The 22,848-nt window shown below is 42.5% G+C and overlaps 1 protein-coding gene across 9 annotated transcripts in view; it reads left to right on the top strand.

Moving 5' to 3' along the window:
* DNAH8 (dynein axonemal heavy chain 8) overlaps positions 1-22,848 on the top strand; it is a 358,983-nt gene that overhangs the window by 4,877 nt on the left and 331,258 nt on the right. For all 9 annotated transcript variants that reach the window (XR_014471558.1, XR_014471559.1, XM_083175420.1 and 6 more), the window contains one exon: positions 3,322-3,456. Coding sequence is in view for 7 of the 9 variants with exons in the window: in XM_083175420.1 (XP_083031546.1) it covers positions 3,322-3,456 (135 nt within the window). In the remaining 2 variants the exon portion in view is untranslated. The remainder of the gene's footprint in view (positions 1-3,321; positions 3,457-22,848) is intronic.

Genomic DNA, 22,848 nt, shown 5'->3' with positions numbered 1-22,848 from the left:
GCACACAACGTCATTCAAAGCCGCACAGCGCCGCTCCGCAAGCCGAACAGTATGTATCTTATGGAGTCAGGGGACTAGAGACAACCTCTTTGGCTCTGCCCTGCTTGAGGTCGCAGTGCAGCGTGTGTCACGGGGGGAGGGAGGGAGGAGGAGGAAATATCCCTGCTCTCCTCAGCGGTAGCCGCGGCAGCACAGATAGGGCACAATGATAAGCGGCTCAGCCGTCAGGCCGCTTGTCATTGTGCTACAGGTTTGAGTGGCGGGCCAGTCATGAGCCTTTCACGGGCCGCATCTGACCCGCGGGCCGCCTGTTGCCCACCACTGGTCTATAGGCTTTTTATGAAAGATATCCGAATTGAGCTGCCTGCACAGTAGACGAACAACCTTAATGAACGACTGGCGGGTACGCGCATCGTCATTCGTAGCATGCACACTGGCCAATATTTTGACCAATATCATTCAAAAGGGCTCCAAAATGAACAATATTGTTCAAAAGATCATAGAGGGCCTTATTCTGATCGGTGCGGCCCGATCAGAATATGCGGCCGCAACCGTGCAGGCGAATCCCCGCCTTCCATACGGATCGCCACCTGCCGTCCGTACGCGGATATGTGGCGATCCGCATGAAATTGGACGGGGATACGCCTCCTCCGTCTTGGGAGCTGCCCCTGCATTCGATGGTCGCCGAACATCGAATGCAGGGCCGCACGCTCCACCAGGTCCCGCAACACAAGACCACACGGACACTTGTCCGTGTGAAATCATGTATGGGGGCGGGCAGCTGACATCCGGCGATGTCAGATGCCCGCCCCGTACCCACGCGTCACGGCCTCATTACCATGCATACGCCCCGCGTTTGCATGGGAACGCCCATGAAACGGGGGGCGTATGCATAGGGTAATGAGGCTAAGTAGCCCCTCACGCCCCTCTACGCCCCCTGTGCGGCGTATAAAGAATCCATGCGGCGAAATCGCCTGCACATGCGCAGAGTGACCTCTGCACATGCGCAGACGATAAACATCGGCGGGCCGTACGCAAGCGGGAATATCCGCACCGATCAGAATAAGGGCCAGAGTGTGTATGCACCAGAATGTAGATTTTTTTGTAATAGTAAAATTAATTCTCTGAATACAACAATACGTTACATTACTGCTATTTTTGCAAAACTGACACTAATGACTGCAATTATATTCAGTGGCTCAACTTTTATATTTTTTTAAGCATTTCTCCTTAACCCTTTGAATGCCAATGCTGCTGCGAGCGATCCTCAAAATATCTGCTAAAAATGCCAGTGTCGCGCACAGCAACTGTTAATCACCACATAAAATGAAACAACTCCCCACTACAGCTCTCAACACTTTTTCAATTATCTTCACAATGTATCACCCAAGTAGTCTTTTAATTAATGGATGATTTTATAATGGGATTTAATGGCAACTTTAAATTGATAAATTCACAAGTAAATCTACTGTTGCATTTTTTTTTTGCCACTTACGGGTCGATCCTTTTATGCCTGATGTGTGCGGCTGATTCGAGGAGTGCGAATCATCACGACATCGGGCGGAATTCACTGACAATTGCTCGCACCTCCATAGGGGTGCGAGCAAATTTCAGTGAATTCGTCCCTTTGAAGGGTACGAGTTAGGGTTAATTCAGGTGCCGTTTTCAGTGTGGAAATGGAACCAGAACGGCAACTCGCACCCTACGGGGTTAATAAAATCGACCCGTTAGTAGGTAACAAAGTAAGTGGTAAATATTTTTCATGCTTCTCTAAACTATTAGCGGTCATTTCGGTACTTGTGTAGTTTCACGGCGCCAGCGTGGCACCGTGCGTCTGGGTCCCCTTGCGGGGCTCGCTTCGCTCACCCACGCTGCGGGCTCGGTGGCTCGCTACGCTCGCCACGCTATCTAAAATCAACTCCATGTCAACATGAATAGTGGGGGTATGAACTATCCATGTTGGCATGGAGTTAAGTTACTTTATTTTACATAGTTTGTGGCGAGTGTAAAACCCAGAAACTACACAAGTACCGTCATTTCAGTTTACGAGTTGCAAGAATTTGGACGGTTTTCCTGCCGATTTCTGATACAGCTTATAGAGATGCGATTTAGCTCTTTTGTAATTTCTGATAATTTGAGCTTTTGCCCACATGACTTTTTATTAGAGGACCTCTGAAATAATACGGATAAAGTAATCTGTCAACCTCTGAGACCATCTTATATAGTGTGGCGAGCGCAGCGAGCCACCGTGCCCGAAGCGTGGCGAGGGGACGCGTAATACGAGCCCGAAGAGTGGCGAGCACAGCAAGCCCCATGAGGGGACACAAATTACTTTACATGTATTACGCGTCCGCTCGCCACGCTTTGGGCTCGGTGGCTCGCTGTTCTCGCCACACTATCTAAAAACAACTCCACGCCAACGTGGATAGTGGGGGTATGATAAGGTCGGAGGACACGTACCGCCGCCCCTTGCAGGCTCGCTGCGCTCGCCACGCTTCAGGATTTCATGGATAGTGGCCTGGTTGTGGGCCTTGGGGACACATTCACACCACCAATATCAATCATGCCGACATAGGTCAACATGGACACTGCCTAAGTGTACCGCATCCCCTTGCATTGCTCGCTGCACTCGCCATCCTTTGCGCTCGGCACACTATTTTATTCCCCCTCCACGCCCTGGTGGATGGTAGGGAATGAAATACCGCCTGCCGGCACGTGTTGGTTGAAAATTTAGTAAAAAAAATGCATGTCGGCCTTTTTCATGTTCACTTTTTCCATGTTGACCTTTTGACCATGTCGACCTTTAAACCCTGTCGGCCTTTTGACTGTCAACCTTTAGACCGTGTCGGCCTTTAAACCCTGTTGACCCTTTGACACTGTCGACCTTTTGACTGTCGACCATTAGTGGTTGACCATATGACTGTCTATCTTGAGTCATTCTATGATCACTCCGGATACTGCGCATCGCACAGGAGCCTGCAGGTCAGCCCGACTGCAGAAGGAATCTGTTGGATTGACAGGACTGGCTGGGATCGCATGTGAGATATGCAATCCTGCCGCCCGGGTAGGTCTCAGCCGGCTCAAGGGGGGATGGTGGTGACTTCTCCAAGGGGAGAAGTCACCTAGTGTATGCCCAGTTTTACGTCAGAGCAAAATGAAGACTTGTATGGAAAACAACAGAGAAGCCATCAATCACTTTAACGGAGGTTCTGTCACTGAGACGAGTGAACATGCACTATGCTGTAACTTGTATGAACTTGAATCGTTTTCTATTAATATTGGTGATGTTCTCATTGATGATAATGTACTTCTGTATTTCAGGTCAAATATAGAGAAGAAAGAGAAAATCGTAAAAAAAAAATTGACTCTTGTTATAGATATGTATTTGCCATATTAGCATACAGACTTGATTTGGAAATCTCAACTGTTGAAGAGCTTTTATTGGATGCTCCATCTGTAAGTTTTCATGTTTTATGTTCCATGTAGCGTAATTTCCTGTAAATAAGAAGTCACAGGGTCGTATTCAATTGATATATATCACACCCAATCTCCCATCTAAAGCTGCGGAAGATCGCAGGTCAATATTCAATTTATTTTACACACTGTCTGTGGTCACAATAATGGGAGCGCAGCATAAAGTCCAGTTTGAGCGATCAAACGGGTGACTTTTTGTGCATGTCAGCTTGTCACACCATCCTGAATAAACAAAAGTGATGGCCTGCACCCCTCTTCAAGGGGAACGAGAGTATTCAGTCAACAGTATGGATACTTCATCAAGAACTATTTAAACTAGCAGAGGGGAGGCAGTGAACCAAATAGTAATAATCTGCTCCCCCAACCCTAAGGTATTGTTTCTGCATGCAAAGGGAATAGGAAGCCTATCCACAGCAACAAAAGATAATTCAGATCAAAACCTAATACACATAGGGGGTTATTCTGCTCGCTACGGTGGGGCCGTAAACGGGCGGATCGGGTTTTTTTATCATCTGCGCATGCGTACCTTTCACAATGCGCAGGCGCGGCGACTTCACACCGCTCACGGACGGGTCTTTCCATGCGAAAAAACCTGTCCGCAAGTTTACGGTCATTGTGGGCGGCATAGGGGCGTGTTGAGGGGAGCGTCCGGAATAATGAGGAAAACTGGGCGTAAACATGGGCGTACATGGGGGTGTGCACCAAAAAATGTACGGTGCTACAACCGCCTCGATCGGCGAACGCACCGTGCATTTTGGGCCAAAAACAGGCGGACGCCAAAGATACCTCCAGACCACCCCTAGAGATACCGTATGAGAGCGGATGCCTGGGTCTGCTAATTAACGCTGATTAGGACTCAAACACATACACCTGAATGTAATAAGCAATGCTGCAGTCTATTAAGTCCAAACCATTATTTCACTACCTGCAAGCCACACACAGCACTCAAACACCTTGGAAGCTTATCTTTCTACACTTCTCTACATGTAAAGGTTGGTTTAATTGTAGGTAAGATTCATTTTAAGACCTGCTTATATATGGCAAGGTAGGTATTTTATAACCATCTTCACCCATTCAGAAAGTGTTTTTGTATACTTTAAACAGCAGGACACTCAATCTACACAAGTCGACATGTGTCAACTTTTTCACTCTAACACAAACATAACTTTTTGTAAGTTAAAGCAATGTGGGGACACATAGATAGTGATTAAAATGCAACATTAGAACATAATAAATATACATGTAATGAGGGTTAAAATTTATTTTTATTAGTGTGTTCATTAAGGTAGATAATTGAGGTAATAGAAAACAATAATTAGACAATGGAAAGTGACAGAAATATTATATGGCGCTATGCTGCCCTGTTGTATTAACTCACGTAAGTGTCACCCACACTTAAATTACTATACAGACAAAGGAAATGTGAAGTTGGTATACAATGAGGCGCAAAAGATACTTAGAAAAGCAAGGTATGGTCTTCCTTCTTGCTAGTAGTATTCTCTTTCGGTGGTCTTGGGGTCTTATTTTTTGCCCGATGTCAATATTGATCCCAAAAAAGCAAAAACAAATAAAAAGTTTTTATAATGTGTACAGTGTCTAGATAAATGATTCCTTTTGAATAAAAGTGTGTACAGAGCAAAGTAGCGTGCGCGTACCAAACTTACGTTTGTATACGTCGATATAAACTTATAAAGGTATCTTTTCTTTGTGATGTTCCGAACTATTTTTGCTTGAAGCAGAAGGTTTTTTCTTCTTTTTCAAGGTATGCTCGGAAGAAGGAAAAGAATGCAAATGTGTAGGTCTGTTTTGTGACAACGGAAAGTGCAAAATTGTGTGTGAGGGGCTTAATTAGCGTACCTCACTCACCACAAAGTGAAGGAAAAAACATGTGTAAAGGTTTCTTTTAACTGAAAAGACGGGCGTACCCCAACTCACGATATTCAAGGTGTTGTCCAAGCACATAAAGGTATCTTTTTTTCTCTCCTCACGAAGTGTATACAGATGTTTCTCGATTTGTCTCGGAAAAGAGTTTTAATAAACCAAATATCAGAAATTCATCATAACCACATAATCATAGTTTAGAGTAAGGACTAGTAATTCATAGTGGGCGTACCCAAACTCACACGTTGTGTGTTGGGCAGTCCACTTATAAAGGTTTCTTTGAATTCACCAGGATATGAGACTATTAGAACTTGTCACCGTATATCATCCAGGGAACATATAAAGAAAGAGAAGTATATCCCCAATGTAGACACTACCTCAATAAATATATTCACAAATTCAACCAAGGAGTCTTGGCGTACCTTACTCACCACTTTAGGTGGTGGCACCAAGCCTGTAGCGGTTTCTTTTCCAAAAAATGATAAATGCCAATAGACGATGTTTTTTATAAAAATATGAAAAACAGCTTTTAATCCAGTATATTCAAAGAAGACAGGAAGGCCCACCACGGGCTCAAAAAAGTTTAAAACAATCCAATATGACACCAAAAAAGGTGTAAAAACACAACTTAAAAACAAAACAGAGCAAAGTCTGATACATACATCCAGGGGGGTTTTTGGTGGCTGTTCACTCCTCTCCAATTCATCAACGCGTTTCGGTCATGGACCTTTCTCAAGATGTGTTGGAGTGAAGTGAGAAGCCAATATTTAACTGGTGAACAGCCAATCACCAGTTTCCAGGAAATGAGGTCAGGTGCTATGTTTATACGATTTAAAAATATTATTTTTCCATAGAGACCACAGTTATGAACATCATTAAAATAATCAAAGCAGTAATACATAAAAATCCAACAGAAATTATATACACAAGTGTCCAAAATATAACAGAGTCCGAGTGTTTAGGATCCGTTGCCATGGTGACGCATCCGGTTTTCATTGAGCGTGTTGTAAATGCACCTTAAAAGGCACCATGAACCCATCGGAATAAAGAGAAAGGGCAGCGCGATGTTAGCGCTTCTTGCCCGAGGGTTGGGGGATAACGGGGTCCGGCAGGAATAGCATATGAAACCAGCACTTGAACCAGGAAGTCCGGGGGTCGGCGGTGACACGCACGCCACCGGAACTTCCTCTTGTTGATAGGCGGCTGGTGGAGCGCATCGCGTCATCCTACTTCCGCCGCTGAAGATTAGTATTGGGAGGCGGTGATGATGCGGTGGGCTACGTGATGCGGAAGTCCTCCGTTTCATTGGGCCCAGAGCCTGAGGCGTCTCCATGGCAACGAATCTCCGCGTCCTACAAGGAAAACACGGAAAATGAGTTACAATGCAAGTGCCACATTTAAATCACAGACTTTAACAACAATGGTACCAATGTATCAATAATATTAAATGTGCTTATGCCTACAAAATGTCCCCACAAATATCTAATGGAACATAACGATGCGGCCGTCACCATGGTAACGGCTATTCATCTATTGTATAGCAAATGTGCTATAGTGGCTTAATAATAGCTCAAAGAATTGTTGTGTACAGTACTGATACATAATCCAGCATAAAAGCCGGCAGTGTGTTCTCTTATACAATAATAGAACATATAACATGGGCCGCAGAATACAGAATGTAGCTGAAATTAAACCTTGATTATTTAAATAGGGAGCCCCGTGGTTATAGAAACCACTTGAGCTCGAAGTCGCTATTGAGCCCATTGGGCATGAGAGTACCACAGTTGAATATAAGGTTCATTTCAGCTTTAGCCAAGGCAGTAGAGCAGTCTGGTTGTCTTAAATTACCCTTAATCAGTTTTAAGCCACCAAAGTCAATGATCTCATTGGTGGAACTATTATGGACCTGTTTGAAGTGCAGTGCCAGGGCATGGGTCTCTAGCCCCTTCTTTATGTTCCTGAGATGTTCCCCTAAACGGGTTTTGAGGGGTCTAGACGTCCTCCCGATATAATATTTGTTGCAACTGCACTTCACCATGTAGACAACGTTCTTAGAGCTACAAGATATAAACTCTTTTATTTTTATATTGTAGCCATTAATTGAGTAGTCTTGTCTTTTATTGTTACCCAGGCTTTTGGTGTTCTTGCATGCAAGGCAACTCCCGCATCTGTAGAACCCCTTAGATTTAATCCCATTTATAGGCGTCTTGGTGCAGAAATTCCCTGCCACTAAGTCATTTCGTAAATTGGGTGCCCGACGGTAAATGTGTTTTGGGCGTTTAGGAACCACTTTGCCCAAAATGGGATCTTTAAGAATTATATTCCAATGTTTCCGGAAAATATGTTCTATTTTCTTATGTTCCACAGAATATGTGGTGATGAAGGCATAAGCATAATCATTTTTTACTTCATTCGTTTTACACAATTGGTTTTGATTCTGATTTGGGGGATTCTGTTGATGGTGTGTGGCCGCCTCCATTCCCTTTTCAACTATATCTTTTTTATATCCACAAGAAAGGAATTTGTTTTTCATTTGGCCTGCCTGTTCGGAGAAAACCCTGTCATCTTTACAGTTTCTCCGTAATCTCTTGAATTGTCCCGTTGGTACAGAATTCAGCCAGTGGTCATGATGGCAGCTGGCGTACGGGATATAGGTGCCCGAATCTGTTGGCTTCACGAAATTTTTAAATTTAAGAGAACCGTTTTCCACATAGACTGTAATATCTAGGAAATTAATTTCCACCAATTGGACATCAAAGGTAAGTTTAATGTTTAGGTTATTGTTATTTAATGTAGTACAAAAGGTTTTGAGGGTATTTTGATCCCCACTCCACACGAAAAAAATGTCGTCTATGTAGCGCGCGTAGGACACCAGATTCGCTCCGAGGGGGTTGTTAGCCCAGATGTTGTCGAGTTCCCATGCACCCATAAAAAGGTTTGCATAGCTCGGAGCGAATCTGGTGCCCATAGCGGTACCTGTTTTTTGTAAAAAATATTCATTATTGAAAATAAAATAATTGTTTTGAAGAATGAATAAAATCCCCTCCAAAATGAAACTTTGTAGATCTTTTGATTTGGTGGTTGTCTCCAAAAATCTTTTAACGCTTTGCACACCATCATTGTGATCAATGATTGTGTACAGCGAATTCACATCAGCTGTGACTAGAATGTATTCATCTTTCCATTCTAGAGAGGATATCATTTTCAGGAAATCACCAGTATCCTTTAGATGGGATTTATTTAATAATACCAAAGGTTGTAGATGATGGTCGATAAGCATGGATAAATTAGCTGTGAGAGAGTCAACCCCTGAAATTATGGGGCGACCTGGGGGATCTACCAGAGTTTTGTGTACTTTGGGTTGTATATATATAATAGGCGTAAGTGGTTTCTCATTGGTGAGAAATTGGGCTTCATTTTTAGTTAGCACTTCTTTTTCAACTCCCTTCTGAATAAGGGTTTTTAATTTTGGAAGTGTGGTGGGGGTGGGGTCGTTTCTCAATTTCTTGTAGGTAAGTGTATCATTTAATTGGCGTCTAACCTCTTTCTCATAATTAGCAGTATCTAGGATAACTACCCCCCCCCCTTTATCCGCAGGTTTTATAATGATGTCAGGATTACTTTTTAAAGATTTAATGGCCGCTTTCTCTTTTCTGGATAGATTAGAAAGTTTTTTATTAATTTCCATAGACTTGGCTTCTTCCAAAACCATGGTAGCAAAAGTTTCCAAATAAGGCCCTTTGCAGTGCTGTGGGTAGAACACTGATTTTGGGTTAAACTTTTTGTTACCTTCTTCCAGTTTATGTGTTTCTTCTTCTTTAAAGAAAAAACGTTTTAATGTAAGTTTGCGGACAAATCGCTGGACATCAATATATAAATCGAAAGGGTCAGTATGGTTGATAGGAGCATACTTAAGACCCTTTTGTAGTAGACTGTTTTCGTCTACAGATAAAGTATAGGAACTCAAATTGAATATTTTAGTGACCATAGGTTCTACAGTGGGAATGTCTACTGTGATTGAGGGGGTCTTTCTTTTTTTCTTTTTCTTGGTTTTTTTAGGGGGTTTCTTTTTACCTCCTCTTTTGCCCCTATAGGGTTTATTTATCTGTTGGTGGAAAACATGTGGTCTCGCTCTAAAAAAGGAGATTGGGATTTATTAAATCTTTCTGGTGTATCGAAATCATAATTTTCCAGAGGGGAGAAACGGTTCCCCAACATGATCCTTTCTGGAGAGGTTAGGTGTCTCGCATTCTTTCTCCTGTAGGGTTTAGGGGGTATTCTCCATTCTGGAGTTTTGTTGTATCTGTAATGTCTATTTCTTTCCCCTGAATAATCTCTTCTTTTATTTCTACCGTAATATCTTGGTGAGGGGGATCTGTGGTCCCTATTATAGTTATATTGGTTGCGATTGGGTTCCCTTCGATGTTTAATGGGGGCTTGATAAATTGGACCTGCATATTTCTTTTTATCCAATTTGGGATTTTGAGGGGCCTTTTCCTTTTTCATGGGTTGAGGATTTAATATTGTGGGGAGTAAGGCATCTTCCTTATCTCTTTTAAATTTTTTTACTTTCCTCTCAATCAGGGCCCTTTCTGTCTTTTTGACATTATATTCAATGGAGCTTTCTAATTCTTTGAAACCTTCATTTTTTGAATATGGTAGTGCTAAGGATTTATATAATTTTATTTCACCCTCTATTTTGTTCAATTCTTGTTTCCTTTCGTTAATGATGAGTTCCATCAATTTTATCGAACAGTTTTCAATCCCATTGTTCTATGAATTCTTTACTTGCTGACGAAAAGGTGGAAATTTTGTTAATTTTCAGGCCTTTGGGAATTAGTTTATGGCTCAGGTATTGTTCGAGCGTGACTATTTCCCACCAGATCTTACTTTCACGCAAGAGTAGGGTTTCTAATTTGGCCATGATGACCTCTAGGTCCTCATCAATTAGTTCAATATCTTCGGGGTTATCTAAGAAGATTTTTTCCAGGTGGGATGTCCTTTGTTCTCTAAATGAGAACATGATTAATGGGTGCTGCCTAATATAAATCTGTCTTGGTGAAGGTATGGAACACTAGACAATGGAAAGTGACAGAAATATTATATGGCGCTATGCTGCCCTGTTGTATTAACTCACGTAAGTGTCACCCACACTTAAATTACTATACAGACAAAGGAAATGTGAAGTTGGTATACAATGAGGCGCAAAAGATACTTAGAAAAGCAAGGTATGGTCTTCCTTCTTGCTAGTAGTATTCTCTTTCGGTGGTCTTGGGGTCTTATTTTTTGCCCGATGTCAATATTGATCCCAAAAAAGCAAAAACAAATAAAAAGTTTTTATAATGTGTACAGTGTCTAGATAAATGATTCCTTTTGAATAAAAGTGTGTACAGAGCAAAGTAGCGTGCGCGTACCAAACTCACGTTTGTATACGTCGATATAAACTTATAAAGGTATCTTTTCTTTGTGATGTTCCGAACTATTTTTGCTTGAAGCAGAAGGTTTTTTCTTCTTTTTCAAGGTATGCTCGGAAGAAGGAAAAGAATGCAAATGTGTAGGTCTGTTTTGTGACAACGGAAAGTGCAAAATTGTGTGTGAGGGGCTTAATTAGCGTACCTCACTCACCACAAAGTGAAGGAAAAAACATGTGTAAAGGTTTCTTTTAACTGAAAAGACGGGCGTACCCCAACTCACGATATTCAAGGTGTTGTCCAAGCACATAAAGGTATCTTTTTTTCTCTCCTCACGAAGTGTATACAGATGTTTCTCGATTTGTCTCGGAAAAGAGTTTTAATAAACCAAATATCAGAAATTCATCATAACCACATAATCATAGTTTAGAGTAAGGACTAGTAATTCATAGTGGGCGTACCCAAACTCACACGTTGTGTGTTGGGCAGTCCACTTATAAAGGTTTCTTTGAATTCACCAGGATATGAGACTATTAGAACTTGTCACCGTATATCATCCAGGGAACATATAAAGAAAGAGAAGTATATCCCCAATGTAGACACTACCTCAATAAATATATTCACAAATTCAACCAAGGAGTCTTGGCGTACCTTACTCACCACTTTAGGTGGTGGCACCAAGCCTGTAGCGGTTTCTTTTCCAAAAAATGATAAATGCCAATAGACGATGTTTTTTATAAAAATATGAAAAACAGCTTTTAATCCAGTATATTCAAAGAAGACAGGAAGGCCCACCACGGGCTCAAAAAAGTTTAAAACAATCCAATATGACACCAAAAAAGGTGTAAAAACACAACTTAAAAACAAAACAGAGCAAAGTCTGATACATACATCCAGGGGGGTTTTTGGTGGCTGTTCACTCCTCTCCAATTCATCAAAGCGTTTCGGTCATGGACCTTTCTCAAGATGTGTTGGAGTGAAGTGAGAAGCCAATATTTAACTGGTGAACAGCCAATCACCAGTTTCCAGGAAATGAGGTCAGGTGCTATGTTTATACGATTTAAAAATATTATTTTTCCATAGAGACCACAGTTATGAACATCATTAAAATAATCAAAGCAGTAATACATAAAAATCCAACAGAAATTATATACACAAGTGTCCAAAATATAACAGAGTCCGAGTGTTTAGGATCCGTTGCCATGGTGACGCATCCGGTTTTCATTGAGCGTGTTGTAAATGCACCTTAAAAGGCACCATGAACCCATCGGAATAAAGAGAAAGGGCAGCGCGATGTTAGCGCTTCTTGCCCGAGGGTTGGGGGATAACGGGGTCCGGCAGGAATAGCATATGAAACCAGCACTTGAACCAGGAAGTCCGGGGGTCGGCGGTGACACGCACGCCACCGGAACTTCCTCTTGTTGATAGGCGGCTGGTGGAGCGCATCGCGTCATCCTACTTCCGCCGCTGAAGATTAGTATTGGGAGGCGGTGATGATGCGGTGGGCTACGTGATGCGGAAGTCCTCCGTTTCATTGGGCCCAGAGCCTGAGGCGTCTCCATGGCAACGAATCTCCGCGTCCTACAAGGAAAACACGGAAAATGAGTTACAATGCAAGTGCCACATTTAAATCACAGACTTTAACAACAATGGTACCAATGTATCAGTAATATTAAATGTGCTTATGCCTACAAAATGTCCCCACAAATATCTAATGGAACATAACGATGCGGCCGTCACCATGGTAACGGCTATTCATCTATTGTATAGCAAATGTGCTATAGTGGCTTAATAATAGCTCAAAGAATTGTTGTGTACAGTACTGATACATAATCCAGCATAAAAGCCGGCAGTGTGTTCTCTTATACAATAATAGAACATATAACATGGGCCGCAGAATACAGAATGTAGCTGAAATTAAACCTTGATTATATAAATAGGGAGCCCCGTGGTTATAGAAACCACTTGAGCTCGAAGTCGCTATTGAGCCCATTGGGCATGAGAGTACCAGTTGTCACAAAACAGACCTACACATTTGCATTCTTTTCCTTCTTCCGAGCATACCTTGAAAAAGAAGAAAAAACCTTCTGCTTCAAGCAAAAATAGTTCGGAACATCACAAAGAAAAGATACCTTTATAAGTTTATATCGACGTATACAAACGTGAGTTTGGTACGCGCACGCTACTTTGCTCTGTACACACTTTTATTCAAAAGGAATCATTTATCTAGACACTGTACACATTATAAAAACTTTTTATTTGTTTTTGCTTTTTTGGGATCAATATTGACATCGGGCAAAAAATAAGACCCCAAGACCACCGAAAGAGAATACTACTAGCAAGAAGGAAGACCATACCTTGCTTTTCTAAGTATCTTTTGCGCCTCATTGTATACCAACTTCACATTTCCTTTGTCTGTATAGTAATTTAAGTGTGGGTGACACTTACGTGAGTTAATACAACAGGGCAGCATAGCGCCATATAATATTTCTGTCACTTTCCATTGTCTAGTGTTCCATACCTTCACCAAGACAGATTTATATTAGGCAGCACCCATTAATCATGTTCTCATTTAGAGAACAAAGGACATCCCACCTGGAAAAAATCTTCTTAGATAACCCCGAAGATATTGAACTAATTGATGAGGACCTAGAGGGCATCATGGCCAAATTAGAAACCCTACTCTTGCGTGAAAGTAAGATCTGGTGGGAAATAGTCACGCTCGAACAATACCTGAGCCATAAACTAATTCCCAAAGGCCTGAAAATTAACAAAATTTCCACCTTTTCGTCAGCAAGTAAAGAATTCATAGAACAATGGGATTCTATTATTGAAAACTGTTCGATAAAATTGATGGAACTCATCATTAACGAAAGGAAACAAGAATTGAACAAAATAGAGGGTGAAATAAAATTATATAAATCCTTAGCACTACCATATTCAAAAAATGAAGGTTTCAAAGAATTAGAAAGCTCCATTGAATATAATGTCAAAAAGACAGAAAGGGCCCTGATTGAGAGGAAAGTAAAAAAATTTAAAAGAGATAAGGAAGATGCCTTACTCCCCACAATATTAAATCCTCAACCCATGAAAAAGGAAAAGGCCCCTCAAAATCCCAAATTGGATAAAAAGAAATATGCAGGTCCAATTTATCAAGCCCCCATTAAACATCGAAGGGAACCCAATCGCAACCAATATAACTATAATAGGGACCACAGATCCCCCTCACCAAGATATTACGGTAGAAATAAAAGAAGAGATTATTCAGGGGAAAGAAATAGACATTACAGATACAACAAAACTCCAGAATGGAGAATACCCCCTAAACCCTACAGGAGAAAGAATGCGAGACACCTAACCTCTCCAGAAAGGATCATGTTGGGGAACTGTTTCTCCCCTCTGGAAAATTATGATTTCGATACACCAGAAAGATTTAATAAATCCCAATCTCCTTTTTTAGAGCGAGACCACATGTTTTCCACCAACAGATAAATAAACCCTATAGGGGCAAAAGAGGAGGTAAAAAGAAACCCCCTAAAAAAACCAAGAAAAAGAAAAAAAGAAAGACCCCCTCAATCACAGTAGACATTCCCACTGTAGAACCTATGGTCACTAAAATATTCAATTTGAGTTCCTATACTTTATCTGTAGACGAAAACAGTCTACTACAAAAGGGTCTTAAGTATGCTCCTACCAACCATACTGACCCTTTCGATTTATATATTGATGTCCAGCGATTTGTCCGCAAACTTACATTAAAACGTTTTTTCTTTAAAGAAGAAGAAACACATAAACTGGAAGAAGGTAACAAAAAGTTTAAACCAAAATCAGTGTTCTACCCACAGCACTGCAAAGGGCCTTATTTGGAAACTTTTGCTACCATGGTTTTGGAAGAAGCCAAGTCTATGGAAATTAATAAAAAACTTTCTAATCTATCCAGAAAAGAGAAAGCGGCCATTAAATCTTTAAAAAGTAATCCTGACATCATTATAAAACCTGCGGATAAAGGGGGGGGGTAGTTATCCTAGATACTGCTAATTATGAGAAAGAGGTTAGACGCCAATTAAATGATACACTTACCTACAAGAAATTGAGAAACGACCCCACCCCCACCACACTTCCAAAATTAAAAACCCTTATTCAGAAGGGAGTTGAAAAAGAAGTGCTAACTAAAAATGAAGCCCAATTTCTCACCAATGAGAAACCACTTACGCCTATTATATATATACTACCCAAAGTACACAAAACTCTGGTAGATCCCCCAGGTCGCCCCATAATTTCAGGGGTTGACTCTCTCACAGCTAATTTATCCATGCTTATCGACCATCATCTACAACCTTTGGTATTATTAAATAAATCCCATCTAAAGGATACTGGTGATTTCCTGAAAATGATATCCTCTCTAGAATGGAAAGATGAATACATTCTAGTCACAGCTGATGTGAATTCGCTGTACACAATCATTGATCACAATGATGGTGTGCAAAGCGTTAAAAGATTTTTGGAGACAACCACCAAATCAAAAGATCTACAAAGTTTCATTTTAGAGGGGATTTTATTCATTCTTCAAAACAATTATTTTATTTTCAATAATGAATATTTTTTACAAAAAACAGGTACCGCTATGGGCACCAGATTCGCTCCGAGCTATGCAAACCTTTTTATGGGTGCATGGGAACTCGACAACATCTGGGCTAACAACCCCCTCGGAGCGAATCTGGTGTCCTACGCGCGCTACATAGACGACATTTTTTTCGTGTGGAGTGGGGATCAAAATACCCTCAAAACCTTTTGTACTACATTAAATAACAATAACCTAAACATTAAACTTACCTTTGATGTCCAATTGGTGGAAATTAATTTCCTAGATATTACAGTCTATGTGGAAAACGGTTCTCTTAAATTTAAAAATTTCGTGAAGCCAACAGATTCGGGCACCTATATCCCGTACGCCAGCTGCCATCATGACCACTGGCTGAATTCTGTACCAACGGGACAATTCAAGAGATTACGGAGAAACTGTAAAGATGACAGGGTTTTCTCCGAACAGGCAGGCCAAATGAAAAACAAATTCCTTTCTTGTGGATATAAAAAAGATATAGTTGAAAAGGGAATGGAGGCGGCCACACACCATCAACAGAATCCCCCAAATCAGAATCAAAACCAATTGTGTAAAACGAATGAAGTAAAAAATGATTATGCTTATGCCTTCATCACCACATATTCTGTGGAACATAAGAAAATAGAACATATTTTCCGGAAACATTGGAATATAATTCTTAAAGATCCAATTTTGCCACAGTGGTTCCTAAACGCCCAAAACACATTTACCGTCGGGCACCCAATTTACGAAATGACTTAGTGGCAGGGAATTTCTGCACCAAGACGCCTATAAATGGGATTAAATCTAAGGGGTTCTACAGATGCGGGAGTTGCCTTGCATGCAAGAACACCAAAAGCCTGGGTAACAATAAAAGACAAGACTACTCAATTAATGGCTACAATATAAAAATAAAAGAGTTTATATCTTGTAGCTCTAAGAACGTTGTCTACATGGTGAAGTGCAGTTGCAACAAATATTATATCGGGAGGACGTCTAGACCCCTCAAAACCCGTTTAGGGGAACATCTCAGGAACATAAAGAAGGGGCTAGAGACCCATGCCCTGGCACTGCACTTCAAACAGGTCCATAATAGTTCCACCAATGAGATCATTGACTTTGGTGGCTTAAAACTGATTAAGGGTAATTTAAGACAACCAGACTGCTCTACTGCCTTGGCTAAAGCTGAAATGAACCTTATATTCAACTGTGGTACTCTCATGCCCAATGGGCTCAATAGCGACTTCGAGCTCAAGTGGTTTCTATAACCACGGGGCTCCCTATTTATATAATCAAGGTTTAATTTCAGCTACATTCTGTATTCTGCGGCCCATGTTATATGTTCTATTATTGTATAAGAGAACACACTGCCGGCTTTTATGCTGGATTATGTATCAGTACTGTACACAACAATTCTTTGAGCTATTATTAAGCCACTATAGCACATTTGCTATACAATAGATGAATAGCTGTTACCATGGTGACGGCCGCATCGTTATGTTCCATTAGATATTTGTGGGGACATTTTGTAGGCATAAGCACATTTAATATTATTGATACATTGGTACCATTGTTGTTAAAGTCTGTGATTTAAATGTGGCACTTGCATTGTAACTCATTTTCCGTGTTTTCCTTGTAGGACGCGGAGATTCGTTGCCATGGAGACGCCTCAGGCTCTGGGCCCAATGAAACGGAGGACTTCCGCATCACGTAGCCCACCGCATCATCACCGCCTCCCAATACTAATCTTCAGCGGCGGAAGTAGGATGACGCGATGCGCTCCACCAGCCGCCTATCAACAAGAGGAAGTTCCGGTGGCGTGCGTGTCACCGCCGACCCCCGGACTTCCTGGTTCAAGTGCTGGTTTCATATGCTATTCCTGCCGGACCCCGTTATCCCCCAACCCTCGGGCAAGAAGCGCTAACATCGCGCTGCCCTTTCTCTTTATTCCGATGGGTTCATGGTGCCTTTTAAGGTGCATTTACAACACGCTCAATGAAAACCGGATGCGTCACCATGGCAACGGATCCTAAACACTCGGACTCTGTTATATTTTGGACACTTGTGTATATAATTTCTGTTGGATTTTTATGTATTACTGCTTTGATTATTTTAATGATGTTCATAACTGTGGTCTCTATGGAAAAATAATATTTTTAAATCGTATAAACATAGCACCTGACCTCATTTCCTGGAAACTGGTGATTGGCTGTTCACCAGTTAAATATTGGCTTCTCACTTCACTCCAACACATCTTGAGAAAGGTCCATGACCGAAACGCGTTGATGAATTGGAGAGGAGTGAACAGCCACCAAAACCCCCCCTGGATGTATGTATCAGACTTTGCTCTGTTTTGTTTTTAAGTTGTGTTTTTACACCTTTTTTGGTGTCATATTGGATTGTTTTAAACTTTTTTGAGCCCGTGGTGGGCCTTCCTGTCTTCTTTGAATATACTGGATTAAAAGCTGTTTTTCATATTTTTATAAAAAACATCGTCTATTGGCATTTATCATTTTTTGGAAAAGAAACCGCTACAGGCTTGGTGCCACCACCTAAAGTGGTGAGTAAGGTACGCCAAGACTCCTTGGTTGAATTTGTGAATATATTTATTGAGGTAGTGTCTACATTGGGGATATACTTCTCTTTCTTTATATGTTCCCTGGATGATATACGGTGACAAGTTCTAATAGTCTCATATCCTGGTGAATTCAAAGAAACCTTTATAAGTGGACTGCCCAACACACAACGTGTGAGTTTGGGTACGCCCACTATGAATTACTAGTCCTTACTCTAAACTATGATTATGTGGTTATGATGAATTTCTGATATTTGGTTTATTAAAACTCTTTTCCGAGACAAATCGAGAAACATCTGTATACACTTCGTGAGGAGAGAAAAAAAGATACCTTTATGTGCTTGGACAACACCTTGAATATCGTGAGTTGGGGTACGCCCGTCTTTTCAGTTAAAAGAAACCTTTACACATGTTTTTTCCTTCACTTTGTGGTGAGTGAGGTACGCTAATTAAGCCCCTCACACACAATTTTGCACTTTCCGTTGTCACAAAACAGACCTACACATTTGCATTCTTTTCCTTCTTCCGAGCATACCTTGAAAAAGAAGAAAAAACCTTCTGCTTCAAGCAAAAATAGTTCGGAACATCACAAAGAAAAGATACCTTTATAAGTTTATATCGACGTATACAAACGTGAGTTTGGTACGCACACGCTACTTTGCTCTGTACACACTTTTATTCAAAAGGAATCATTTATCTAGACACTGTACACATTATAAAAACTTTTTATTTGTTTTTGCTTTTTTGGGATCAATATTGACATCGGGCAAAAAATAAGACCCCAAGACCACCGAAAGAGAATACTACTAGCAAGAAGGAAGACCATACCTTGCTTTTCTAAGTATCTTTTGCGCCTCATTGTATACCAACTTCACATTTCCTTTGTCTGTATAGAAAACAATAATTGAATAACAATTAGAATAATTAATGTAATTGCCTTAATCATAGTTGAAAGGCTAGATTAGCAGGTCCATATATGTGAAGGGTATGCCAGCGTGCACGGACGTACGCTCACTCTCACAATCGGTGACATACGCTGAGTTTTCCATTGAAAACAGGCGAGACCCGTCCGTGCACGGTGGCGTACACTCAGATAGCCGCAAGATGTCGGTGGTAAAACGGACGAGAGACGTCCGTAAACAGTGCCGTACGCTCTGTTGTACGCCAGTTATCGGTGTCTAAGGGAGATCCGTCCGTGTACGGTGGAGTACGCTCAAGTGTACGCCACTCCCCTTTGTCTGTGTTTTTGACCGTCCGTATGCGGATGTTTTGTGGGATGTTTTGTGGGCGGACTTACGCTCACCGTCCGCTTACGGGAAACGTACGGTGAAACCGACCGTACGTACGTTGCACAGACCGAATCAGAATAAGGCCCATAGCTAGTAATCACAAACAAAACTCCACGAGCTACAGTATGTGTGCAAATGCTAGGAGCTTAGCAGATAAAATACCAGAACTAATTGCAATAATGACAAGGGATGATCTAGATATTGTGGCTATTATGAGCCTCCATGGCTATAACATTTTTTTTGGTACATGATAACAGTTTATCCTCTGTGTAATGCACTATTCACTTTTCAATGTAGTCCCCATCCCTTTACAAGCATGTGTGCCAATGTTTGATGAGTCGGGCAAACCCGTCAAAGAAGAAAGCTGGTGGTTGTTGTCGACACCAGGACCGAACAACGGCTTTAACCTCTTCGTCGTCACAGTTGAAGTGTTGACCCTTAAGGTGCTCTTTCATCTTTGGAAAGAGGATTGCAGTGCCTGCAGTTCAAGATGGTTCTGCCACACCCGTCGTACAGCCCCGACCTTGCGCCCTGCGACTTCCACCTCTGCCCAATTATGAAAGAGCATATTAAAGGTCAATACTTCAACTCTTATGACGAGGTGAAAGCTGCCGTCCGGTTTTGCCTGACTCATCATCATGGGATGGGGATTAAGTTGAAAAGTGAATAGTGCATTACATAGAGAATAAACTGTGTTTCTCTTTTAATGGTCCTGGTGACACAGCTCAACATTGGGATGTAGGAGGGTCCGTAGGAGCCAGGCACCTATCCTAAAGCTTTAGAGGGTAGGCTCCTCCCTTCTGCATCCCAGACTCTTCAGTTCGTGTTAGGTGCCCACTGGAGTGGGTGCTATTCTAAAGGGCTGCGGGAGCAGCCGAAGAATTAGAGTTAGTTAGGGTTTTTTATTGTTTTATTAACTTTCACTCTAGCTAGGTAGGCACAGTGTGAGGATTCTCTCTAGTGAATCCTCACACTGGCCCTTATTCTGATTGATGCGGACTTTACCGCGTACTTACGGATCGCGTCTTTATGACGTCTGCGCATGCGTGGAGAACGCTACGCGCATGTGCCACGCCTTGACTCGGTACCAGTTCGGCCAAATCCCGTCCAAAACTGTTCACCGCTATCAGTCGGGAAATAGGGGCGTATTATGGGCGTCATGCGGAATGACACATGGGCGTAGTTTCAAAGTGGGCAAAACGGGGCGGAAACATGGGCGGACACGGGGGAGTACACTTATGTTGGGGGGCGTACATTCGGAAACCACTCCGAATGCACGCGATGAAAAAAGGGCAGAAATGTGCGGTGTCCACAAGTGTACTATTGCTTTGCGGACACCACTCGTTCATGCGGTAGGCGAACGTACGCCTAATGACTACAACCATTAACACCTGAACCCAATAGAATCTACTCCTTTACTCATTACTCACTAATAGGACGCTTGTCAGTGCTTTAATTGAAACCATTGCTGCTTCAAGGAACCCGTACTAAACACCCACATATGCTGTACTTGTCAGACACTTTAAAACTGCTAACAATGGACATGACAGAATATTAATACTAGCAATACACATGTGTATTTGACATGTTCCAAATAAGCAGTTTTTTATGAGGATAGGTAATTGAATAAGTGGGTCATGTGATGTATTGCAGAAGATACTTCATAGTGGGTTGTTTGGCGGAAATCCTCCGCTTACGTGCGGTAGCACCGCTTGGCTCCCGTTCGGATGCGGTATTCCCGAGCATACTCTGTAATACTCTGTAATACCGTGCCGAATCGGAGTGTTTCTCCCGCACACGCATGATTTGTATGTCGTCCGTAAACACGCCCTGTTCTTAAAGAGTGAGTCCGTCCGAATGCGGAGGACACGTGGGCGTTTCTACGGACGATGGCCGCATGCGGAAAAACACCGTGGCGTGCGGACCGCTCCGTAAGAATGCGGGAATTTCCGCACAGATCAGAATAAGGGCCACTGCTAGCGCAGCAGGACCTGACAGAAGCGCGTCCTGTCAGCTCGCTGTGCACAGGGGAGACACTGTCTGGCCTCTCTGTGCAGCGCTTACAGCTTCTTTTAAGAAGCTGCCTGGGCTCTGGAGCGCTCTGAAACCGGCTTCACGGTAGGTGGGGATCATGGGGGACAGGCGCTCCGTGATGGCAGCCTTCCTTACGCTGCCTTTTAAATACACCTTTTTAAATACAAGGCTGTTACCTTCCCTTCAGATGAAGGTTTACAGGATTTATTGGAAGGGGCTTGGAAAACGTCTGATAAGAATCTCTTTGTCATCTGTAGCCTTTTAAGTTTATACCCCATGCCTCAGGCTCACGCAGACCTCTGGAAGAAAGTTCCAGTGGTAGATGCTTCTGTGGCACGTTTGTCAAAAGCCACTGTGCTACCAGTGCAAGGGGGAGCGGCTTTTAAGGACCCCGTGGACAAAAAGCTGGAGGGTAACCTCAAGGCAAAATTTGAAGGGGTGGGATACACCCTACGTCCTCTGATTGCTTCAGCCTGGGTCTCTAAGGCCATGACTGTGTGGGCCAATGATTTGTGTACTATTTTACACGCTGACCCTTGTGTGTTGTTGCTTGCGGAGAAGCTTAAAGCAGCTGCAGAGTATGTGCTGGAGGCTAAGGAGGAAGCTCTCAAAATGGCTGCCAGAGTTTCCACAGTGTCTGTCAATGCCAGGAGAGTGCTCTGGCTTAAGGCTTGGGAGGCAGATAACGAGTCTAAGAAGGCCTTAGAGGCATTAGCTTTTAAAGGAAAGCTGTTATTTGGTTCTGAACTGGAAGAGATTATTAAGCAGGCCACAGGTGGCAAAAGTACTTTCCTGCCTGCCCCTGCAGCCAAGCAGACATCAAGGTTTTTTGCTTTCAGGCCGTCCTTTCGGCCCTCCCCTAGAGGGGGTGCGTCCTTTCGAGGACAGTCTTTTAGGGGAAAGTTCCAGTCCTCCAGGGGTAAGGCCCCAAAGGCAAAATTTGGTTCCTTTCATAAGAAACCAAACACCAAAGGAGTGGACAAACCCTCCGCATGACTGCCAGGGGATTTGCCCGGCGGTGGTCAGGGTGGGGGGGCGTCTGTCACAGTTCAGGGACACATGGGCATTGTTAGACCAGGATTCCTGGGTATTAGACATTATATCCCAGGGTTACAGAATTCCTATCAAAGGTCTTCTTCCGAGAAGATTCATTCCCACACCACTACCAAAGGAGGCTCAGCTCCGTACAGCTCTCTTGGGAGCGGCTCTTTTAGAGAAGGGTGTGGTGATCCCGGTCTCCAGAGCGGAGTGGAAAAAAGGCTTTTATTCCACTCTGTTTCTGGTGCCCAAACCAGACGGGTCTTTCAGACCGATTCTCAATTTAAAGTCATTGAATACCCAATTGTGGGTAGACCATTTCAAAATGGAGTGCTGCTAAGCCTGGACCAGGGAGAATTTTTGGCGTCCATGGATGTCCAGGACGCGTACCTTCATGTTCCTATCCACCCAGAACATCAGTCTCTATTGAGGTTTGCGATAGGAGACCTGCACTTGCAATTCCAGGCGTTGCCCTTCGGCCTGGCCACAGCGCCAAGGGTATTCACCAAGATAATGTCCGTGATGGCGGCTGTGCTTCGACTGAGG

The sequence above is a fragment of the Crinia signifera genome, chromosome 3 (assembly GCF_055691185.1).
Source record: "Crinia signifera chromosome 3, ASM5569118v1, whole genome shotgun sequence".
Lineage (NCBI taxonomy): Eukaryota > Metazoa > Chordata > Amphibia > Anura > Myobatrachidae > Crinia > Crinia signifera.
The sequence above is the reverse complement of the archived record's forward strand: the minus strand, read 5'-3'. Positions and strand labels throughout refer to the sequence as shown.